Source organism: Diplotaxodon limnothrissa, linkage group LG10 (genome assembly GCF_057381915.1).
Source record: "Diplotaxodon limnothrissa isolate DT_005_m linkage group LG10, D_limnothrissa_male_GT1.1, whole genome shotgun sequence".
NCBI classification, from domain to species: Eukaryota; Metazoa; Chordata; class Actinopteri; order Cichliformes; family Cichlidae; genus Diplotaxodon; species Diplotaxodon limnothrissa.
In genome coordinates this window covers 36,039,135-36,056,634 of record NC_140605.1, presented here as the reverse complement: position 1 = coordinate 36,056,634, position 17,500 = coordinate 36,039,135, and the positions used below count along the sequence as shown (strand labels likewise).

Here is a 17,500-nt window from a genome sequence, read left to right as displayed (position 1 = left end):
ACAGAGGCTAGCACTCCTAACATCCATCTGTTTCTTATGGCTAGGAAGCTAACGGCTAGGCTACGTGATGCTAACTGTTTGTGTGCCAGGATGAATCAGCTGTCTGTGTGATCGAGTTATGGTATCGGAACAGAACCACTGAACCACTTTGAGTCCTAATGATCGACAGTCAATATTTAGGGTTTACTTTCATAATTATCAGTAGTAAAGTGATCACATGTTATCAATAACCTGATCGATACAGGATCAGTGCCTTCTTCTCTCCTTATCTCCTGTCCTTCATTTGTCTCTCGTTTGGTTCCCTCATCTACTTGTTTCCTTTTTCTTTTCAAGTTCCTTGTTTCCTTTCTTCCGTTTCCTGACCTTGTTTCCTTGTCTCCTGCTCTTGTTTCTGTCCTGTCCTTGTTGTTTCTAATTGTTCCCTCTCCTCCATTCCCTGTTTTCTTTCCTTGGTTCTTGTCCTAGGGCTGCTCGATTATGGCAAAAATGATAATCACGATTATTTTCACTGAAATTGAGATCTCGATTATTTGACGATATTTATTTAACCCTTTAAGACCTACCATAGAACCAAGTCCGCCAGAGCTTATATTATTTTTTTACATGTTGTAGTGCCATTGGGAGCATTTCAAGTTGTTATACATCAATACAACTGTTATAGCCCATATTTTAATAATATGTATGCATTAAGTCCATAGTAACTACATTAATTGCAAAAAAGTGCAATAAACTAGAAAAAAAATTGAAAATCATTTTTGTTTTTGTTTTTTTACATATATTTCTACTTGGAGAAATTTAAGAGGTTTATCCCTCAAAGCTTTAAATGCAAAAAATAGTTTACAACAACAGGGGATTAATTTTGAGTGTCTTCATAGTTTTATTTTGGAGATACAGCAATTTTTATATACTGCAGGAAAAACTAAAAAACAATCCTATGATTCAAATTTGCAAAGAAAACAGCATGTGCATCAAAATAAACTATTTCCAGCAGTGCAATTCGAGTTCTAAGCATCCCAGCAACTATTCAGAAAAGTCAAACATGACTTATAAAAACACCAGTATAGGTTTTTAAGGCCTACAAGTAAAAAACTACATTTTCCGCGAAGATGACGTCACTTCCGGTTTCTGGCAGGAAATGGCGGACATTCGATAGTTCGCGCTGACGTCTGTTTCACTGTGGGAAGTGTTACGAACAGCTGATCGGATCGGCAAAGCGTGTTTCTGGAATATTATGTTTTTGTTGCTGCAAGCGCTTTTTATGCAATTTTTGCAAAGCTTTATGTGGAAGGAAACCGTGACCGAGGACAAGCTGATGGCATCAGATGCAAGTACAACTCCTCTGGTTTCATATGCAAAACAAATTATTGCGCTAGCTTACGCAGTTCCGGTTCTACAGGGATTTAAAAATAGTTACGCAAAACGGAGCGTGCTGCTCTGACCGGCTTTAAAAGGTTAACAATAACAATGTGTTGAATAATGACTTTAAAAAATATAAAATAGTGTGCAAATACTAATAACAGTGCAAATGTTTGCAATACAAGAAAAATGAAAAATGTAAACATCTATGTTTAGTGAACTTTGCAGTGTTGCTCTGTGGTGCAGCTACGACACCGTAGCAAAGTTTACACACTGTGTCTACTTGATCCACGTCTGACTGAACCCATAATGTTTCCACACCACTGAAGTTTTTTTTAACCCCTCTTTTCAACCAACGGCAGTCACTCTCCTCTCCAAATAACTTCTGCTTAGCTTTCCGAGCTTCCCTCGGGTCCTCTTAATTGTTGTGACACGTGTTCGAAACGAGAGGTGCGCTCGATTTGCCACATGGAGCAGCGCAAGAGTAAAGCACGAGGGAGGGGCTAATAATCGGCTCAGTCACTTTTAATGATCGTTGAAAGCCCAGATCGTAATCGTGATTAAAATTCGATTAATTGAGCAGCCCTATCTTGTCCCCTTGTCTCCTCTTTTTGTTTTCTCTGCTATCTTGACTCGTTGTCTCCTTGTTTCCTCTCTCCTTGTGTCCTCCTCTCATGTAACTTCTTGTCTCTTTTCCTTGTTTTTCTTCCTAATTGTGCCTCCTAGACGTCTTTTTGTCTCCTCTCCTTCTGCTCTGTCCTTATTGTTTCTCCTTGTTCATTCCCTCCTCTGGTATCTCTCCTTGTTTTGTCTCCTAGACTTTTCTCCTTGTTTCCTTTCCTGTTATTATTGATGATAGATTTTGTGTGCAGGTTGTGCTGAGGCCTGGTTTCTGTCTCCTTGTTTCTTTTCCTAGCTTTCTCTCCTTATGTCCCCTCATTCCTGTTGCCTGCTGCTGCTTATTGATTATTGATTGTGTGATCAGGTCTTGCTGAGTCGGTGGTGGCAGCCGCGTGTTCCAGAGTTGGACAGAGAGTTCTTCACGTCGACAGGTCATTACTTATTCATCAAGAACACTTACTGATTAATAATCAATGTTATCAATTACAGAATGTTTTCAAAGGTGAGGTAAAATCAATAAGTATCTGCTGAATTGATGTATTTGTTTATTGATAACTGAGGGCGTTGCTATAGAAACGCTTTCACATTACAGAAATAAAATATTTTATCAGAGATAGATCAGTCAGTTAGATCAATTGATTGATGTCAGAGTGTCAGAATAAGAGCATAGAGCAATGCTTTTATTGTGGAAGTGACAGCTTCCTGTGTGTCTTTAGGCGGAGCTACTATGCAGCCAATTGGGCAAGCTTCACCTTCAACGCTCTGCTCACCTGGATACAGGAGCATCAAGTAAGAGTTACTGATTGTCAGGTTGTTGATTTGGTGGGCGGGGCCAGATGCCCAACAGGAAGTCATCAGTGAGTTTCCTGTGTGTTTGTAGGCAGGGTCTCTGTCAGAGGAGGTCCAGGATCGGTCAAGCTTGGTGGAAGAAGGGGAGGAGCTGATCTACCTGTCAGGCTCAGACTCCGCCTCCATCAGTAACCTGCAGGTGTTCTGCTACATCAGGTAAACTCCTGCATACCTGTAAGGTCACATCAGCTAGAGATCAGTTTATTGATTAAGGTATCAATACGTCTCAGTGAAGAAGCCGAGGAGGAGGAGGAGCCTCCAAACACCACAGAAGAAGAAGAGGCTGGAGCAGCAGGTGAAGACGCTGCTAAAGAGCCATCAGAGACCGAATCAGCAGGTCTGTCTTATATTGATCCTGTATCGACTCTCTGAGCTTCGATTAGCAGGTTTTAAACCAATCAGCTCTTTCAGGTTCAAAAGAAGAAGAAACAGGTGAGGCCGCTGAGGGAGACGAGCAGGTGAGGAAGAGCAGCCCTCCCCTGACATTCACATCAATTCCTGATTGGCCGAACAATAATAACTGCATACTTCCTCCAATCACAGGCTGCTCAGGAACAGGGGGAGGAGCCAGAAGCGGATCAGCCACAGCCCTCTGCTCCTCCCAGCCAATCAGAGCCAACCAGGAAGAAAATCAGCTACACCCAGCTGGAAAAGGAAGGACGCCGGTTCAACATCGACCTGGTTTCTAAGGTAACATGACATCAGCACAACAAAGGACAGTCCTCTCGGCCAATCGTGCCCCTCGGTGTATCCCACTGCTTTTTGATTGGTTGTTTGACCCGAGCTCCGGTTGCTTCATCTTCATCTCCCTCCAGCTCATGTACTCTCGCGGCTCATTGGTCGACCTGCTCATCAAATCAAACGTCAGTCGCTATGCAGAGTTCAAGAATGTGACCAGGATACTGACCTATCGCCACGGCAGCGTGGAGCAGGTACGAGCTGCTCTGTCTCTGTGTGTCGGTCATGTCTGCATGAGAACAACAGAAACAACAGTCGCACTCAGAAGAGTGAAATCAACACAACAAACACAGGTGTCATCACATCAGCACCTGCTCTGACAGGTCGAAACTCTTCACAAGCTGACAGGTCACAGCCTCGTACTGTTGTGTGAACTACTTCCTCTATGTTCGTGTAGGAAACAAAGTCAATGTTGAGGTGAAGTAGGTCTTAAATGGTTTTGGCATCGACCTGTGAGAGTGGCCGCTGTGTCGCCTCCACGTTTGGCTCGGTGATGGTGCCAGTGACCGGGCTTCTCTTTGCTGAGCTCAGAGGTCTGTCGTCTGTCAGAGACGGGTTTGTTCAGAGGTCTGTGAGGGTGGTCTCGGGCCTGGGCAGCTAAGTTTGGTTGACCTGTGCAGGCTGTTTTATAAGAGTCAAACCATTAAACTGCACGCTGATGACAGCAGCTAACCTAGCAGGTTCTGTCGGGACTGAATTAGATAAATAATAAACACCTGTCTGTGTTTACCTGTCTGTGTTTACCTGTCTGTGCTCACCTGTCTGTGCTCACCTGTCTGTGTTTACCTGTCTGCGCTCACCTGTCTGCGCTCACCTGTCTGTGCTCACCTGTCTGCGTTTACCTGTCTGCGCTCACCTGTCTGCGTTTACCTGTCTGCGCTCACCTGTCTGCGTTTACCTGTCTGCGTTTACCTGTCTGCGCTCACCTGTCTGCGTTTACCTGTCTGCGTTTACCTGTCTGCGCTCACCTGTCTGCGTTTACCTGTCTGTTTTTAGGGCTGCCACAAATGATTATTTTGAGAGTCGACTAGTCACTGATTATTTTTGCAATTAGTCGACTAATCAGATCATCATCCATTGGACATAAAACTTACAGCTTATTGCACCAGCAGCATCTGCTCTTATAGAACTATCATTAGCTTACAGCTTTAAGTGTTTAAGGTCTGTGCTAACTAAAAATAAAGACAAGATGATAGTTTATTAAAGATTGTCTCGGTTAGGGATGGGTATCGAAAACCGGTTCTTTGTTGTCCCACACGGCGCCTAAGCAGCTCAAACACTCAAAAGTTTGGTTACACTTTACGAGAACGGATGACAACAGGGCAACTTGCAATACTTGCAAAGTAGATATTTCATTTAAGGGAGGAAACACTACGAATATGCAAAAGCATTTGCTCACAAAACACACAATGACCTTAAATGAATGTCGTGTTTTTAATTCCGGACTCGTGAATCTCAACCCAGCAGCAGCGGTAACGTTTGCACGTCCTCTCCCGTTAATGCGGCAGGTAAATAATCAACTAACAGAGCATATTATGTTAGCGCGATCTGCCTTATTACAAACCCGCCATTACTGTGCATTTAGTGACCATGATGAGAGAGACAGAGTCTGGCTCAGATGCTGGCAGTTCTCGCTGCAGTCTGCCGGCAGCGTCTCCTTTCAGGCCGGGATAGACGAACGTCACCGAGCAGTGACTCAGTTTGTGGTCAAAGGCTTGCACCCGTTTGCCACAGCAGATGATTTTCAGTAAGTGAATGTGTTTAATTGTAGGCAGGACATTACTGGATATTCTTGTGTAATTGCTACAGAATAATTTATGTTAAACTTTGTTATTGCTACAGAAGAATGTTTATTTTATTATTTTACATTTACAATCTTTTTCCTGGGGACCCTGTGACACCCCATTGAAGAGCCGTAGGCTGGATCTCTTAAGATCTCACTGCTGGGTTTGTAAGGCCATGTTACTCCTAAATTTCTATCTTGTTCAAAGAGAAGATATAAAACAAAGTTCTAAGCTAATCGACCTTAGTGTTCTCCTTTTTTAAAAAGAATCGATAAAGAATCGAAAATGGAATCGGAATCGTGAAAATATTATCAATACCCATCCCTAGTCTCAGTGGAGTTTAATAAACTCATCCGTCTGCTCCTTGCTATCTAAAATATAACAGGACACCGGAGTAAATTCTCCAGCATCTCACACTTCTGATGATCAGCTGTCTGCTTGACGTTTATTCTGCTGTGTAAAAACTTTAATCTCAGCCAAACCGATTTACTCAGGAACAAATAAAATACTGAAAAAAGCCAAACAATAACATTTTTAAGTTATCTAATGACTCATATATCATGTTTAACCTGAGCAGCGAAAGACGGCGGTGGGTTTGAAAACGTTTTGCCGGGAGTCCGGTGTTCTCACGGCTCTAGCGAGCCTAGCCCCCGGCTAGCTATCGAGCTAGTGGGTAACAGACGTCTCCGAAAACGTTGGAGTGCTTTTGAAAATATGCGGTGTCTTGATAAACTGAGCAGATATTTGAGGTTTACACAGCTACATTCTCGCCTGAAAATATGTTAAACGTTTATTTTGTGACCCAGAAAGAATAATAAGAGTAATGTTAAAACTAACCAGCTGCCGCCATTGTTGGAAACTGAGCTGGGCCGCGCTATGAATTCTGGGATAGGTTGGGCCATGAAGGATACACCCGACCCATCCTTCAAATTTGTTGGCCGCATTTGTTGGAGTCTTCAAATTTGGACCGTCTTCGTCGTGTCGCTCTTACGTAATCGGCCTACAAATGCGGGCACAGGAGGATGCGAATTTGGACACAGCTATGATAACGGACACTGCTGCTTCTTCTTCTTCGGGGTTTAACGGCAGCTGGCATCCTTGTACATGCAGTGCTGCCATCTTCTGTTTCAGTCCGGTATTACACTCTTAAATCCTGCTACTTATTCCTGCGTCTTTTGTGATCTTACAAAGCTTCAAACGACGCGTCGACTATTAAATCAGTCGTTGACGATTTTGATGGTCGACATAATCGTGACTAGTCAACGTAATCGTGGCAGCCCTACTGTGTTTACCTATCTGTGCTCACCTGTCCGTCAGGTGCCCTGTAGCAGAGCAGACGTGTTTGCAAGCCGTCAGCTGTCTGTGGTTGAAAAGAGGAAGTTGATGCGCTTCCTGACTTCCTGTGTGGAGGAGACGGAGGAGCACCAAGGTGAGATGCCTCACCTGTCCACCTGCTGACATCATAAGGTCACTCTCACCAACATCAGATGATTGTGGGTAATGATGCACTTCCTCCCCATCCTCTAGCTTACAACGGTCGGCCATTTTTGGAGTTCCTTCGCGAGCAGCAGCTGGGCGACAACCTGCAGCACTTCCTGCTTCACTCCATTGCCATGGTGACAGAAGACACACTCACCGAGGTGGGGCTCGCCTCCACGCGCCACTTCCTGCGCTGCCTGGGTCGCTATGGCAACACTCCCTTTCTGTTTCCTGTGTACGGACTTGGAGAGATTCCCCAGTGTTTCTGCAGGTAAGAACCAGTATTACAGTACTACTGTCAGTGAGTACTACTGTGCTCAGCTAGCAGGCTACTCTGCACCCTGAGTCGCCCAAAGCTCACCTGTTGCGAGAACTGTTCGAGTTCTGATGTATTGAGTGTGACGTGGACGTGATGAAGCCACCAGAGTGACAAACGCGATGAGTAGCAGGGTACAGGTAACCAGGTACGTCGGTCAGATCCGAGGCGAGGATCTGAGTCTCGGCTGTGTTCTTTATTCTTCTGCAGGAGCAGCTCTGCATGATTCATGGGTCATAATAATCTTTCTTTGTCTGATGCTGGGCCTCTGTGCAGCTGCTTTAGCCCACTTCATTCTAATTGGACAGCTTCTGGAAGCCTGCAGAGGGGCAGCAGCCTGTACTTGGTGGTTCATGAGCTGATTTTACTTGTGTGATTATTTTAGTTTCATTAGCAGTTTTTTTTTTCCAGATGGAAACAGATGCTGAGCGGGCTCAGAAAAAGGTCAAAGGTCATGTGACAGATGGTAAATGGCCTGTATTTATATAGCGCTTTACTAGTCCCTAAGGACCCCAAAGCGCTTTACACATCCAGTCATCCACCCATTCACACACTGGTGATGGCAGCTACATTGTAGCCACAGCCACCCTGGGGCGCACTGACAGAGGCGAGGCTGCCGGACACTGGCGCCACCGGGCCCTCTGACCACCACCAGTAGGCAACGGGTGAAGTGGACACAACGACCGAGACTGTCCAAGCCGGGGCTCGAACCGGCAACCTTCCGATTACAAGACGAGCTCCCAACTCTTGAGCCACGATCGCCCCACAGATGCTGTTATCACACCTACACACACACTCACACACACAGATTCCTGATTAAAGGAAAACAGAGCACTGTGTGTGTGATTTGGCTCGCCATCAAATAAATGAGAACACACACACGCTGTGATTAACACATGATGACACATTGATGTTACGTGTGTGTGTTAGCTCTGCGTGAGAAGGTCGACACAATCTCTCTCACACACACACACTTACAGCTGAGTGGAGTGTGTGTGTTTAATGAGAGCCCTTTGCTCTGATTTATGGAGCAGCTGTAATTTCATTATGTTATTAATCTATGGCGGTGCTGGAGGGGGAGGGGCCAGTAATACAGACAGACAATTGGCTGAGACACCACGGTAACCACACCATCAGACATCCTGCTCCATCCATCCATCCATTCGCTTCTGCTTATCCTTCCGCTACTACTGCACATTCACCCAATGTATATACTATATATATATATATATATATATATATATATATATATATATATATATATATATATATATATAAAAAACACCCAGCACGCCCCTGCGGGCGGTTTATCCTTCCAGCTCGGGTCCTCTACCAGAGGCCTGGGAGCTTGAGGGTCCTGCGCAGTATCTTAGCTGTTCCCAGGACTGCGCTCTTCTGGACAGAGATCTCCGATGTTATTCCCGGGATCTGCTGGAGCCACTCGCCTAGCTTGGGAGTCACCGCACCTAGTGCTCCGATTACCACGGGGACCACCGTTACCTTCACCCTCCACATCCTCTCGAGCTCTTCTCTGAGCCCTTGGTATTTCTCCAGCTTCTCGTGTTCCTTCTTCCTGATATTGCTGTCATTCGGAACCGCTACATCGATCACTACGGCCGTCTTCTTCTGTTTGTCTACCACCACTACAGTGGGGCAAAAAAGTATTTAGTCAGCCACCGATTGTGCAAGTTCCCCCACTTAAAATGATGACAGAGGTCAGTAATTTGCACCAGAGGTACACTTCAACTGTGAGAGACAGAATGTGAAAAAAAAATCCATGAATTCACATGGTAGGATTTGTAAAGAATTTATTCGTAAATTAGGGTGGAAAATAAGTATTTGGTCACCTCAAACAAGGAAAATCTCTGGCTCTCACAGACCTGTAACGTCTTCTGTAAGAAGCTTTTCTGTCCCCCACTCGTTACCTGTATGAATGGCACCTGTTTGAACTCATCATCTGTATAAAAGACACCTGTCCACAGCCTCAAACAGTCAGACTCCAAACTCCGCCATGGCCAAGACCAAAGAGCTTTCGAAGGACACCAGGAAAAGTATTGTAGACCTGCACCAGACTGGGAAGAGTGAATCTACAATAGGCAAGCAGCTTGGTGTGAAAAAATCAACTGTGGGAGCAATCATCAGAAAATGGAAGATATACAAGACCACTGATAATCTCCCTCGATCTGGGGCTCCACGCAAGATCTCATCCCGTGGGGTCAAAATGATCATGAGAACGGTGAGCAAAGATCCCAGAACCACACGGGGGGACCTGGTGAATGACCTGCAGAGAGCTGGGACCAAAGTAACAAAGGTCACCATCAGTAACACACTACAACGGCAGGGAATCAAATCCCGCAGTGCCAGACGTGTTCCGCTGCTGAAGCCAGTGCATGTCCAGGCCCGTCTGAAGTTTGCCAGAGAGCACATGGATGATACAGCAGAGGATTGGGAGAATGTCATGTGTCAGATGAAACCAAAGTAGAACTTTTTGGTATAAACTCAACTCGTCGTGTTTGGAGGAAGAAGAATACTGAGTTGCATCCCAAGAACACCATACCTACTGTGAAGCATGGGGGTGGAAACATCATGCTATGGGGCTGTTTTTCTGCCAAGGGGACAGGACGACTGATCCGTGTTAAGGACAGAATGAATGGGGCCATGTATGGTGAGATTTTGAGCCAAAACCTCCTTCCATCAGTGAGAACTTTGAAGATGAAACGAGGCTGGGTCTTCCAACATGACAATGATCCAAAACACACCGCCCGGGCAACAAAGGAGCGGCTCCGTAAGAAGCATTTGAAAGTCCTGGAGTGGCCTAGCCAGTCTCCAGACCTCACCCCCATAGAAAATCTGTGGCGGGAGTTGAAAGTCCGTGTTGCTCGGCGACAGCCCCAAAACATCACTGCTCTCGAGAAGATCTGCATGGAGGAATGGGCCAAAATACCAGCTACTGTGTGTGCAAACCTGGTAAAGACCTATAGTAAATGTTTGACCTCTGTTATTGCCAACAAAGGTTATGTTACAAAGTATTGAGTTGTATTTTTGTTATTGACCAAACACTTATTTTCCACCCTGATTTACGAATAAATTCTTTACAAATCCTACCATGTGGATTCATGGATTTTTTTTTCACATTCTGTCTCTCACAGTTGAAGTGTACCTCTGGTGCAAATTACTGACCTCTGTCATCATTTTAAGTGGGGGAACTTGCACAATCGGTGGCTGACTAAATACTTTTTTGCCCCACTGTATGTCCGGTTGGTTAGCCACCACCATTTTGTCCGTCTGTATCTGGAAGTCCCACAGGATCTTAGCTCGGTCATTCTCCACCACCCTTGGGGGCATCTCCCATTTTGACCTCGGGACTTCCAGGTTATACTCGGCACAGATGTTCCTGTACACTATGCCGGCCACTTGGTTATGGCGTTCCATGTATGCCTTGCCTGCTAGCATCTTGCACCCTGCTGTTATGTGCTGGATTGTCTCTGGGGCATCTTTACACAGCCTGCACCTGGGGTCTTGCCTGGTGTGATAGACCCCAGCCTCTATGGATCTTGTACTCAGAGCTTGTTCTTGTGCTGCCATGATTAGTGCCTCTGTGCTGTCTTTCAGTCCAGCTTTGTCCAGCCACTGGTAGGATTTCTGGATATCAGCCACCTCCTCTATCTGCCGGTGGTACATACCGTGCAGGGGCCTGTCCTTCCATGATGGTTCCTCGTCTCCCTCCTCTTTCTTGGGTTTCTGCTGCCTGAGGTATTCACTGAGCACTCGGTCAGTTGGGGCCATCTTCCCAATGTATTCTTGGATGTTCGTTGTCTCATCCTGGACTGTGGTGCTGACACTCACCAGTCCCCGGCCCCCTTCCTTCCGCTTAGCGTACAGCCTCAGGGTGCTGGACTTGGGGTGAAACCCTCCATGCATGGTAAGGAGCTTTCTTGTCTTTATGTCAGTGGCTTCTATCTCCTCCTTTGGCCAGCCTATTATCCCAGCAGGGTACCTGATCACGGGCAGGGCGTACGTGTTGATGGCCCGGATCTTGTTCTTACCATTCAGCTGACTCCTCAGGACTTGCCTGACCCTCTGCAGGTACTTGGTGGTTGCAGCCTTTCTAGCGGCCTCTTCATGGTTCCCATTCGCCTGCGGGATCCCCAGGTACTTGTAACTGTCCTCTATGTCTGCAATGTTGCCTTCTGGTAGTTCAATCCCCTCAGTTCTGACTACCTTCCCTCTCTTTGTTACCATCCGACTACACTTCTCCAGTCCGAACGACATTCCAATGTCATTGCTGTATAGCCTGGTAGTGTGGATCAGTGAATCGATGTCTCGTTCACTCTTGGCATACAGCTTGATGTCATCCATGTACAGGAGGTGGCTGACAACTGCTCCATTCCGTAGTCGGTATCCGTAGCCAGTCTTGTTAATGATCTCACTGAGGGGGTTCAGGCCTATGCAGAACAGCAGTGGGGACAGAGCATCTCCTTGGTAGATCCCGCACTTGATGGTGACTTGTGCTATGGGCTTGGAGTTGGCCTCTAGTGTTGTACGCCACATCCCCATTGAGTTCCTGATGAAGGCTCTTAGGGTCCCATTGATCTTGTACAATTCTAGGCATTCCAGTATCCAGCTGTGGGGCATTGAGTCATAGGCCTTCTTGTAATCAATCCAGGCAGTGCACAGGTTGGTCAGTCTGGTCTTGCAGTCTCGGCTGACTGTTCTGTCTACCAGTAGCTGGTGTTTTGCGCCTCTGGTATTCTTGCCAATTCCTTTCTGTGTCCCGCTCATGTATTGACCCATGTGCCTGTTCATCTTAGCCGATATGATGCCTGACAGGAGCTTCCATGTAGTACTGAGGCAGGTTATTGGTCGGTAGTTGGAGGGGACCGGTCCCTTCTTGGGGTCCTTGGGGATCAGGACCGTCCGACCTTCGGTTAGCCATTCCGGGTGTCTCTCGTTAACTAGCAGCTGGTTCATTTGTGCTGCCAGACGCTCGTGGAGTGCAGTCAGCTTCTTCTATATATACATATATATATACACATATATATACATATATATATATATGTATATATATATTAGGGCTGCCACAAACGATTATTTTGATAGTCAACTAGTCACTGATTATTTTTGCGATTAGTCGACTAATCAGATCATCATCCATTGGAGGTAAAACGTACAGCTTATTGCACCAGCAGCATCTGCTCTTATATAACTATCATTAGCTTACAGCTTTAAGTGTTTAAGGTATGTGCTAACTAAAAATAAAGACAAGATGATAGTTTATTAAATTTTAATGAAATTTGCAGATTGTTTCGGTGAAGTTTAATAAACTCCTTGCTATCTAAAATATAACAGGACACCGGAGTAAATTCTCGAGCATCTCACACTTCTGATGATCAGCTGTCTGCTTGACGTTTATTCAGCTGTGTAAAAACTATAACTTTAATCTCAGCCAAACCGATTTACTCAGGAACAAATAAAATACTAAAAAAAGCCAAACAATAACATTTTTAAGTTATCTAAGTGACTCATATATCATGTTTAACCTGAGTAGCGAAAGACGGCGGTGGGTTTGAAAAAGATTTGCCGGGAGTCCGGTGTTCTCACGGCTCTAGTTAGCCTAGCTCCCGGCTAGCTATCGAGCTAGTGGGTAACAGACGTCTCCGAAAACGTCGGAGCGCTTTTGAAAATATGCGGTGTCTTGATAAACTGAGCAGATATTTGAGGTTTACACAGCTACATTCTGGCCTGAAAATGTGTTAAACGTTTATTTTGTGACCCAGAAAGAATAATAAGAGCAATATTAAAACTAACTAGCTGCCACCATTGTTGGAAACTGCGCTGGGCTGCGCTATGAATTCTGGGACGCTGCTTCTTCTTCTTCGGGGTTTAACGGCAGCTGGTATCCTTGTACATGCAGTGCTGCCATCTTCTGTTTCAGTCCGTTATTACACTCTTAAATCCTGCTACTTATTCCTGCGTTTTTCAGGATCTTACAAAGCTTCAAACGACGCGTCGACTATTAAATCAGTCGTCGACAATTTTGATAGTCGACGTAATCGTGACTAGTCGACTAATCGTGGCAGCCCTAATATATATGTTCTTCCTCTTCCTCTACACCCCCCCCCCCCCCCCCCCCCCCAATTTTTTTGCACACGTCGAGGAGCGTGTCAGGCTACATTTCACTGTGTGTTATACTTGTATACAGTGGGGGCAAAAAAGTATTTAGTCAGCCACCGATTGTGCAAGTTCCCCCACTTAAAATGATGACAGAGGTCAGTAATTTGCACCAGAGGTACACTTCAACTGTGAGAGACAGAATGTGAAATAAAAATCCATGAATTCACATGGTAGGATTTGTAAAGAATTTATTCGTAAATCAGGGTGGAAAATAAGTATTTGGTCAATAACAAAAATACAACTCAATACTTTGTAACATAACCTTTGTTGGCAATAACAGAGGTCAAACGTTTACTATAGGTCTTTACCAGGTTTGCACACACAGTAGCTGGTATTTTGGCCCATTCCTCCATGCAGATCTTCTCGAGAGCAGTGATGTTTTGGGGCTGTCGCCGAGCAACACGGACTTTCAACTCCCGCCACAGATTTTCTATGGGGTTGAGGTCTGGAGACTGGCTAGGCCACTCCAGGACTTTCAAATGCTTCTTACGGAGCCACTCCTTTGTTGCCCGGGCGGTGTGTTTTGGATCATTGTCATGTTGGAAGACCCAGCCTCGTTTCATCTTCAAAGTTCTCACTGATGGAAGGAGGTTTTGGCTCAAAATCTCACGATACATGGCCCCATTCATTCTGTCCTTAACATGGATCAGTCGTCCTGTCCCCTTGGCAGAAAAACAGCCCCATAGCATGATGTTCCCACCCCCATGCTTCACAGTAGGTATGGTGTTCTTGGGATGCAACTCGGTATTCTTCTTCCTCCAAACACGACGAGTTGAGTTTATGGTGGCTGACTAAATACTTTTTTGCCCCACTGTAACTATGCATGTGACAAATAAAGAACCTTGAACCTTGAACCTTTTCAGGGTCGCGGGGGGCGCTGGAGCCTATCCCAGCTGTCATAGGGCGAGAGGCGGGGTACACCCTGGACAGGTCGCCAGTCTGTCGCAGGGCCAACACACAAGGACAAACAACCATTCACGCTCACATTCACACCTAGTGGCAATTTGGATTATCCAATTAACCTATCCCAGCAAGCTGCATGTCTTTGGATGGTGGGAGGAAGCCGGAGTACCCGGAGAGAACCCACGCAGACACGGGGAGAACATGCAAACTCCACACAATAAAGGCCTGATGGTGGAATTGAACTCAGGACATCCTGCTCCTTAATCCTTAATACTGCCTTAATAAAACTTTTATTTTGAAAGTCTCGCTGGAGGTCAGGAAGTGCGTGTGGTGTCCACATACTTGTGCACAGACAGGTCACATGTTCTCCTGCGTGCTGATTGGCTGCTTTGTTGTTGTGTGTTTCAGGATGAGTGCTGTGTTTGGAGGGATCTACTGCCTGAGACACTCGGTCAGCTGCCTGATCGTGGACAAGGACTCCAACAGGTACACCTGCCGTACCTGCAGTACTGTAGTACTGTCGGTGCTCTGTATAATTCTGTAGTACTGGTACTGCTCTATGTAGTACCTCAGCCAGCACGTACTTGGCTCGACTTGGTTTTAAGTGTTTTGCCTAAGATAGCTGATAGTACTGGTACTGGGTACTTTATTAGTACCTACTCAGCTGGGGGTCCGAGTGAGGTGAGTCAAGCTGACAGTGTGATGTCATCAGACTGTGAGTGATGTCACTGGATGGGTCACAAGAGCAACTCCATCACTAGAATCGTAAAGAGTAAAGCGCAGTAGAGTAGACTGTGACTGACAGCTTCCTGTCGGGCTGGCGTTTGGCCTTCGCTTCCTCCCCTCTGTTCTCTGCTCTGTTTAAAGTCTCGCTCATCGTTAACCTGCGCCGCGTCATGCTGGTCATACAAACAGCACTTCCTGTGGCATTTCAAATTAAATGTTTGTGGTTGGATGTTTCAGGAGAAACGTTTGTTTCTTATACTTCACAGTTTTTCAAATCTAAAGTTGACAGAGAGAAAAACCAGAGTTATAAAATCAAACATGGAGGTGAGGAAATATGTGTTTACATCAACCCCACATCCCTGTCCTCTGACTGTCTCCATGGTAACACATACACATGTGTGCATCATGCTAAACTGCAGGGTGTGTTCGTTTGGTTTGGCCACGCCCCCGAGCGTTTCTGGAGCTTTTAATTGGCCGCTGCTGTGAATCACTTCCTGCTTAGTTATTATCATTTGTGTTTAACCTTTAACTTAATTAAAGGCTGAACAAAGAGCACTGATCACACAGGCTGCCACGGCAACCACTCTGTGTGTGTGTGAGAGAGAGGAACCTTCCTGTGCTGAGCTGTGATTGGACGATAATTTATGATCAGTAAAATATTCAATTTATGGAGAGGAAATGAACATCATAATTTAACCTCTGAGGCTCTTCATCAGCCCGCGGCTGCCTCCCCCTCCTCCTCTCCCTCCTCCCCCTCCTCTCTGATAGATGACTCCTCTCTGCACGCCTCCCTCTCTCTCTCTCTGTCAGTGTCTCTCTATCATTGTTTGCAGCCTCATCAGTTTTCTGATTAAATGATTGATTGACAGGCAGGTTTGTATATGGAAGGTCACACATGCACACAGACACACACACACGCACACGCATAGACACGGCCTGTTAGCCTGTTAGCATCCCTCCTGGTAAATTAAAGTTATAAATCACAGGCGGCAGTAATCAGATTACTCTGGGTCAGCTGCTGGTTTCCTGTGTTTGTACTGAACCACAGACGACTGTATGAAGCTAAAATCAGACAGATTGTCGGTGGACTGTTTGTTCTGATGTTCGCATCATTTCCTGCAGTGATGACGGAGCTCGTTTTTATTCTGCACTGGTTCAAATGTAACCAGTCAGTCGCTCGACTGTGTTTAGCTGAAAACCTTAAATGAGACAGATTCTTAATGGAGTTCTGTGTAGCTGGTGTTTCATGGTGTCCTCCTGGGAGCTTCAGTTTGATCAGTTTGTTGATGAGAAAACGTCAGAGACGTTTCAGTTACAGCTGGAAACAGGTCGTTGTGACTGATGATCCGTCTGGTTGTTGTTCGTTACTGAGACTGTGGAGTAAAAATGCTAACGCAGCTAAAAGGCGCTCTGACTGTGTGTGTGTGTGTGCAGGTTATGGATGAGGCCCGTGTACATCATTATTCCCAGTAATCGGGTGGAGCTGTGTGGAGGCGGCCTTGAGAGGCTGCAGAGTGGAGCAGGTCGATCCATCATGGTCTCCCTGAGCCCGGCGCTCATTATGACTGCGGTTATCATCGGTGTTTTAATAAAGCGGGCTGAGCGGGTCACTGCGCGTCTCGAGGACGACTCAGAGTTCTTAAAGTCTCAAACTTCATAAAGCAGTTCAACATTTATCTGCTGCCTCAGACTCACAGTCCGAGGTGGTTACAGCTCATACTTATTTATCTAGTAAGCGGTTCAGCTCCTGTGTCAGGTGATGATGTCATAGCGTCATCATTGAGCTGCTCTGTTATGAACCCACGAAACATGATGCTGTAAACATGTTTAGTCTAACACCGACTCACTTCCTGCTTCCTGTTTCAGTTCAAAGGTCAGTGTCAGGATTAAAGTCAGCCAGTGGTTGGTGTATAAAGTCATGTGACCCTCGTCAGGACCAGGTGCTCGGTGGTCTGATCGGTGACGTCGCGGCATCTCTGCTGTTGTTTCAGGTGTAAGGCGGTGATTGACAGCCGAGGACAGCGAATCAGCTGCAGCCACTTTGTGGTGGAGGACGGCTTTGTGGGGGCAGACCGGCGGGTGACCACGCCCACCAGGTCAGTATCAACCAATCACTGATTTCTGATTGTTGATACCATACCATACCAACTTTATTTCTAAAGCACTTTAACATAAAACCAGAGTTTCACAAAGTGCTGTACATGTTAATAGCATACGTAAAGAAAATTAAAATGAGATACGATAAAATAAATAGATACAATAAATTGAAACATGTTAAAACAAATTGAGTCAACCCCTCTAATCAATGCCAAAGGCTTCAGCGAATAAATATGTTTTAAGAAGACTTTTAAATTCAGAGAGAGAAGAGGCCTGCCTAACATGCAAGGGCAGATCATTCCACAACTGTGGAGCAGCTACAGCAAAAGCACGATCACCTTTAAGTTTATACTTAGTTTTCGGTACCTTAAGGAGTTGCTGATTGGCGGACCTAAGGGAACGGGCAGGTGTATATGGTTGTAGTAGCTCCGAGAGGTAGGGGGGGGCCAGGCCATTA

The 17,500-nt window shown here is 45.7% G+C and overlaps 1 protein-coding gene across 2 annotated transcripts in view; it reads left to right on the top strand.

Annotated features, from left to right (window-relative positions):
- chm (CHM Rab escort protein) overlaps positions 1 to 17,500 on the top strand; it is a 25,926-nt gene that overhangs the window by 548 nt on the left and 7,878 nt on the right. For both annotated transcript variants that reach the window (XM_085364772.1, XM_085364771.1), the window contains exons 2-12: positions 2,342 to 2,408; positions 2,694 to 2,766; positions 2,858 to 2,982; positions 3,057 to 3,163; positions 3,238 to 3,284; positions 3,370 to 3,516; positions 3,642 to 3,758; positions 6,666 to 6,777; positions 6,876 to 7,098; positions 14,629 to 14,706; positions 16,938 to 17,042. In XM_085364772.1, coding sequence (XP_085220898.1) covers positions 2,342 to 2,408; positions 2,694 to 2,766; positions 2,858 to 2,982; positions 3,057 to 3,163; positions 3,238 to 3,284; positions 3,370 to 3,516; positions 3,642 to 3,758; positions 6,666 to 6,777; positions 6,876 to 7,098; positions 14,629 to 14,706; positions 16,938 to 17,042 — 1,201 coding nt within the window. The remainder of the gene's footprint in view (positions 1 to 2,341; positions 2,409 to 2,693; positions 2,767 to 2,857; positions 2,983 to 3,056; positions 3,164 to 3,237; positions 3,285 to 3,369; positions 3,517 to 3,641; positions 3,759 to 6,665; positions 6,778 to 6,875; positions 7,099 to 14,628; positions 14,707 to 16,937; positions 17,043 to 17,500) is intronic.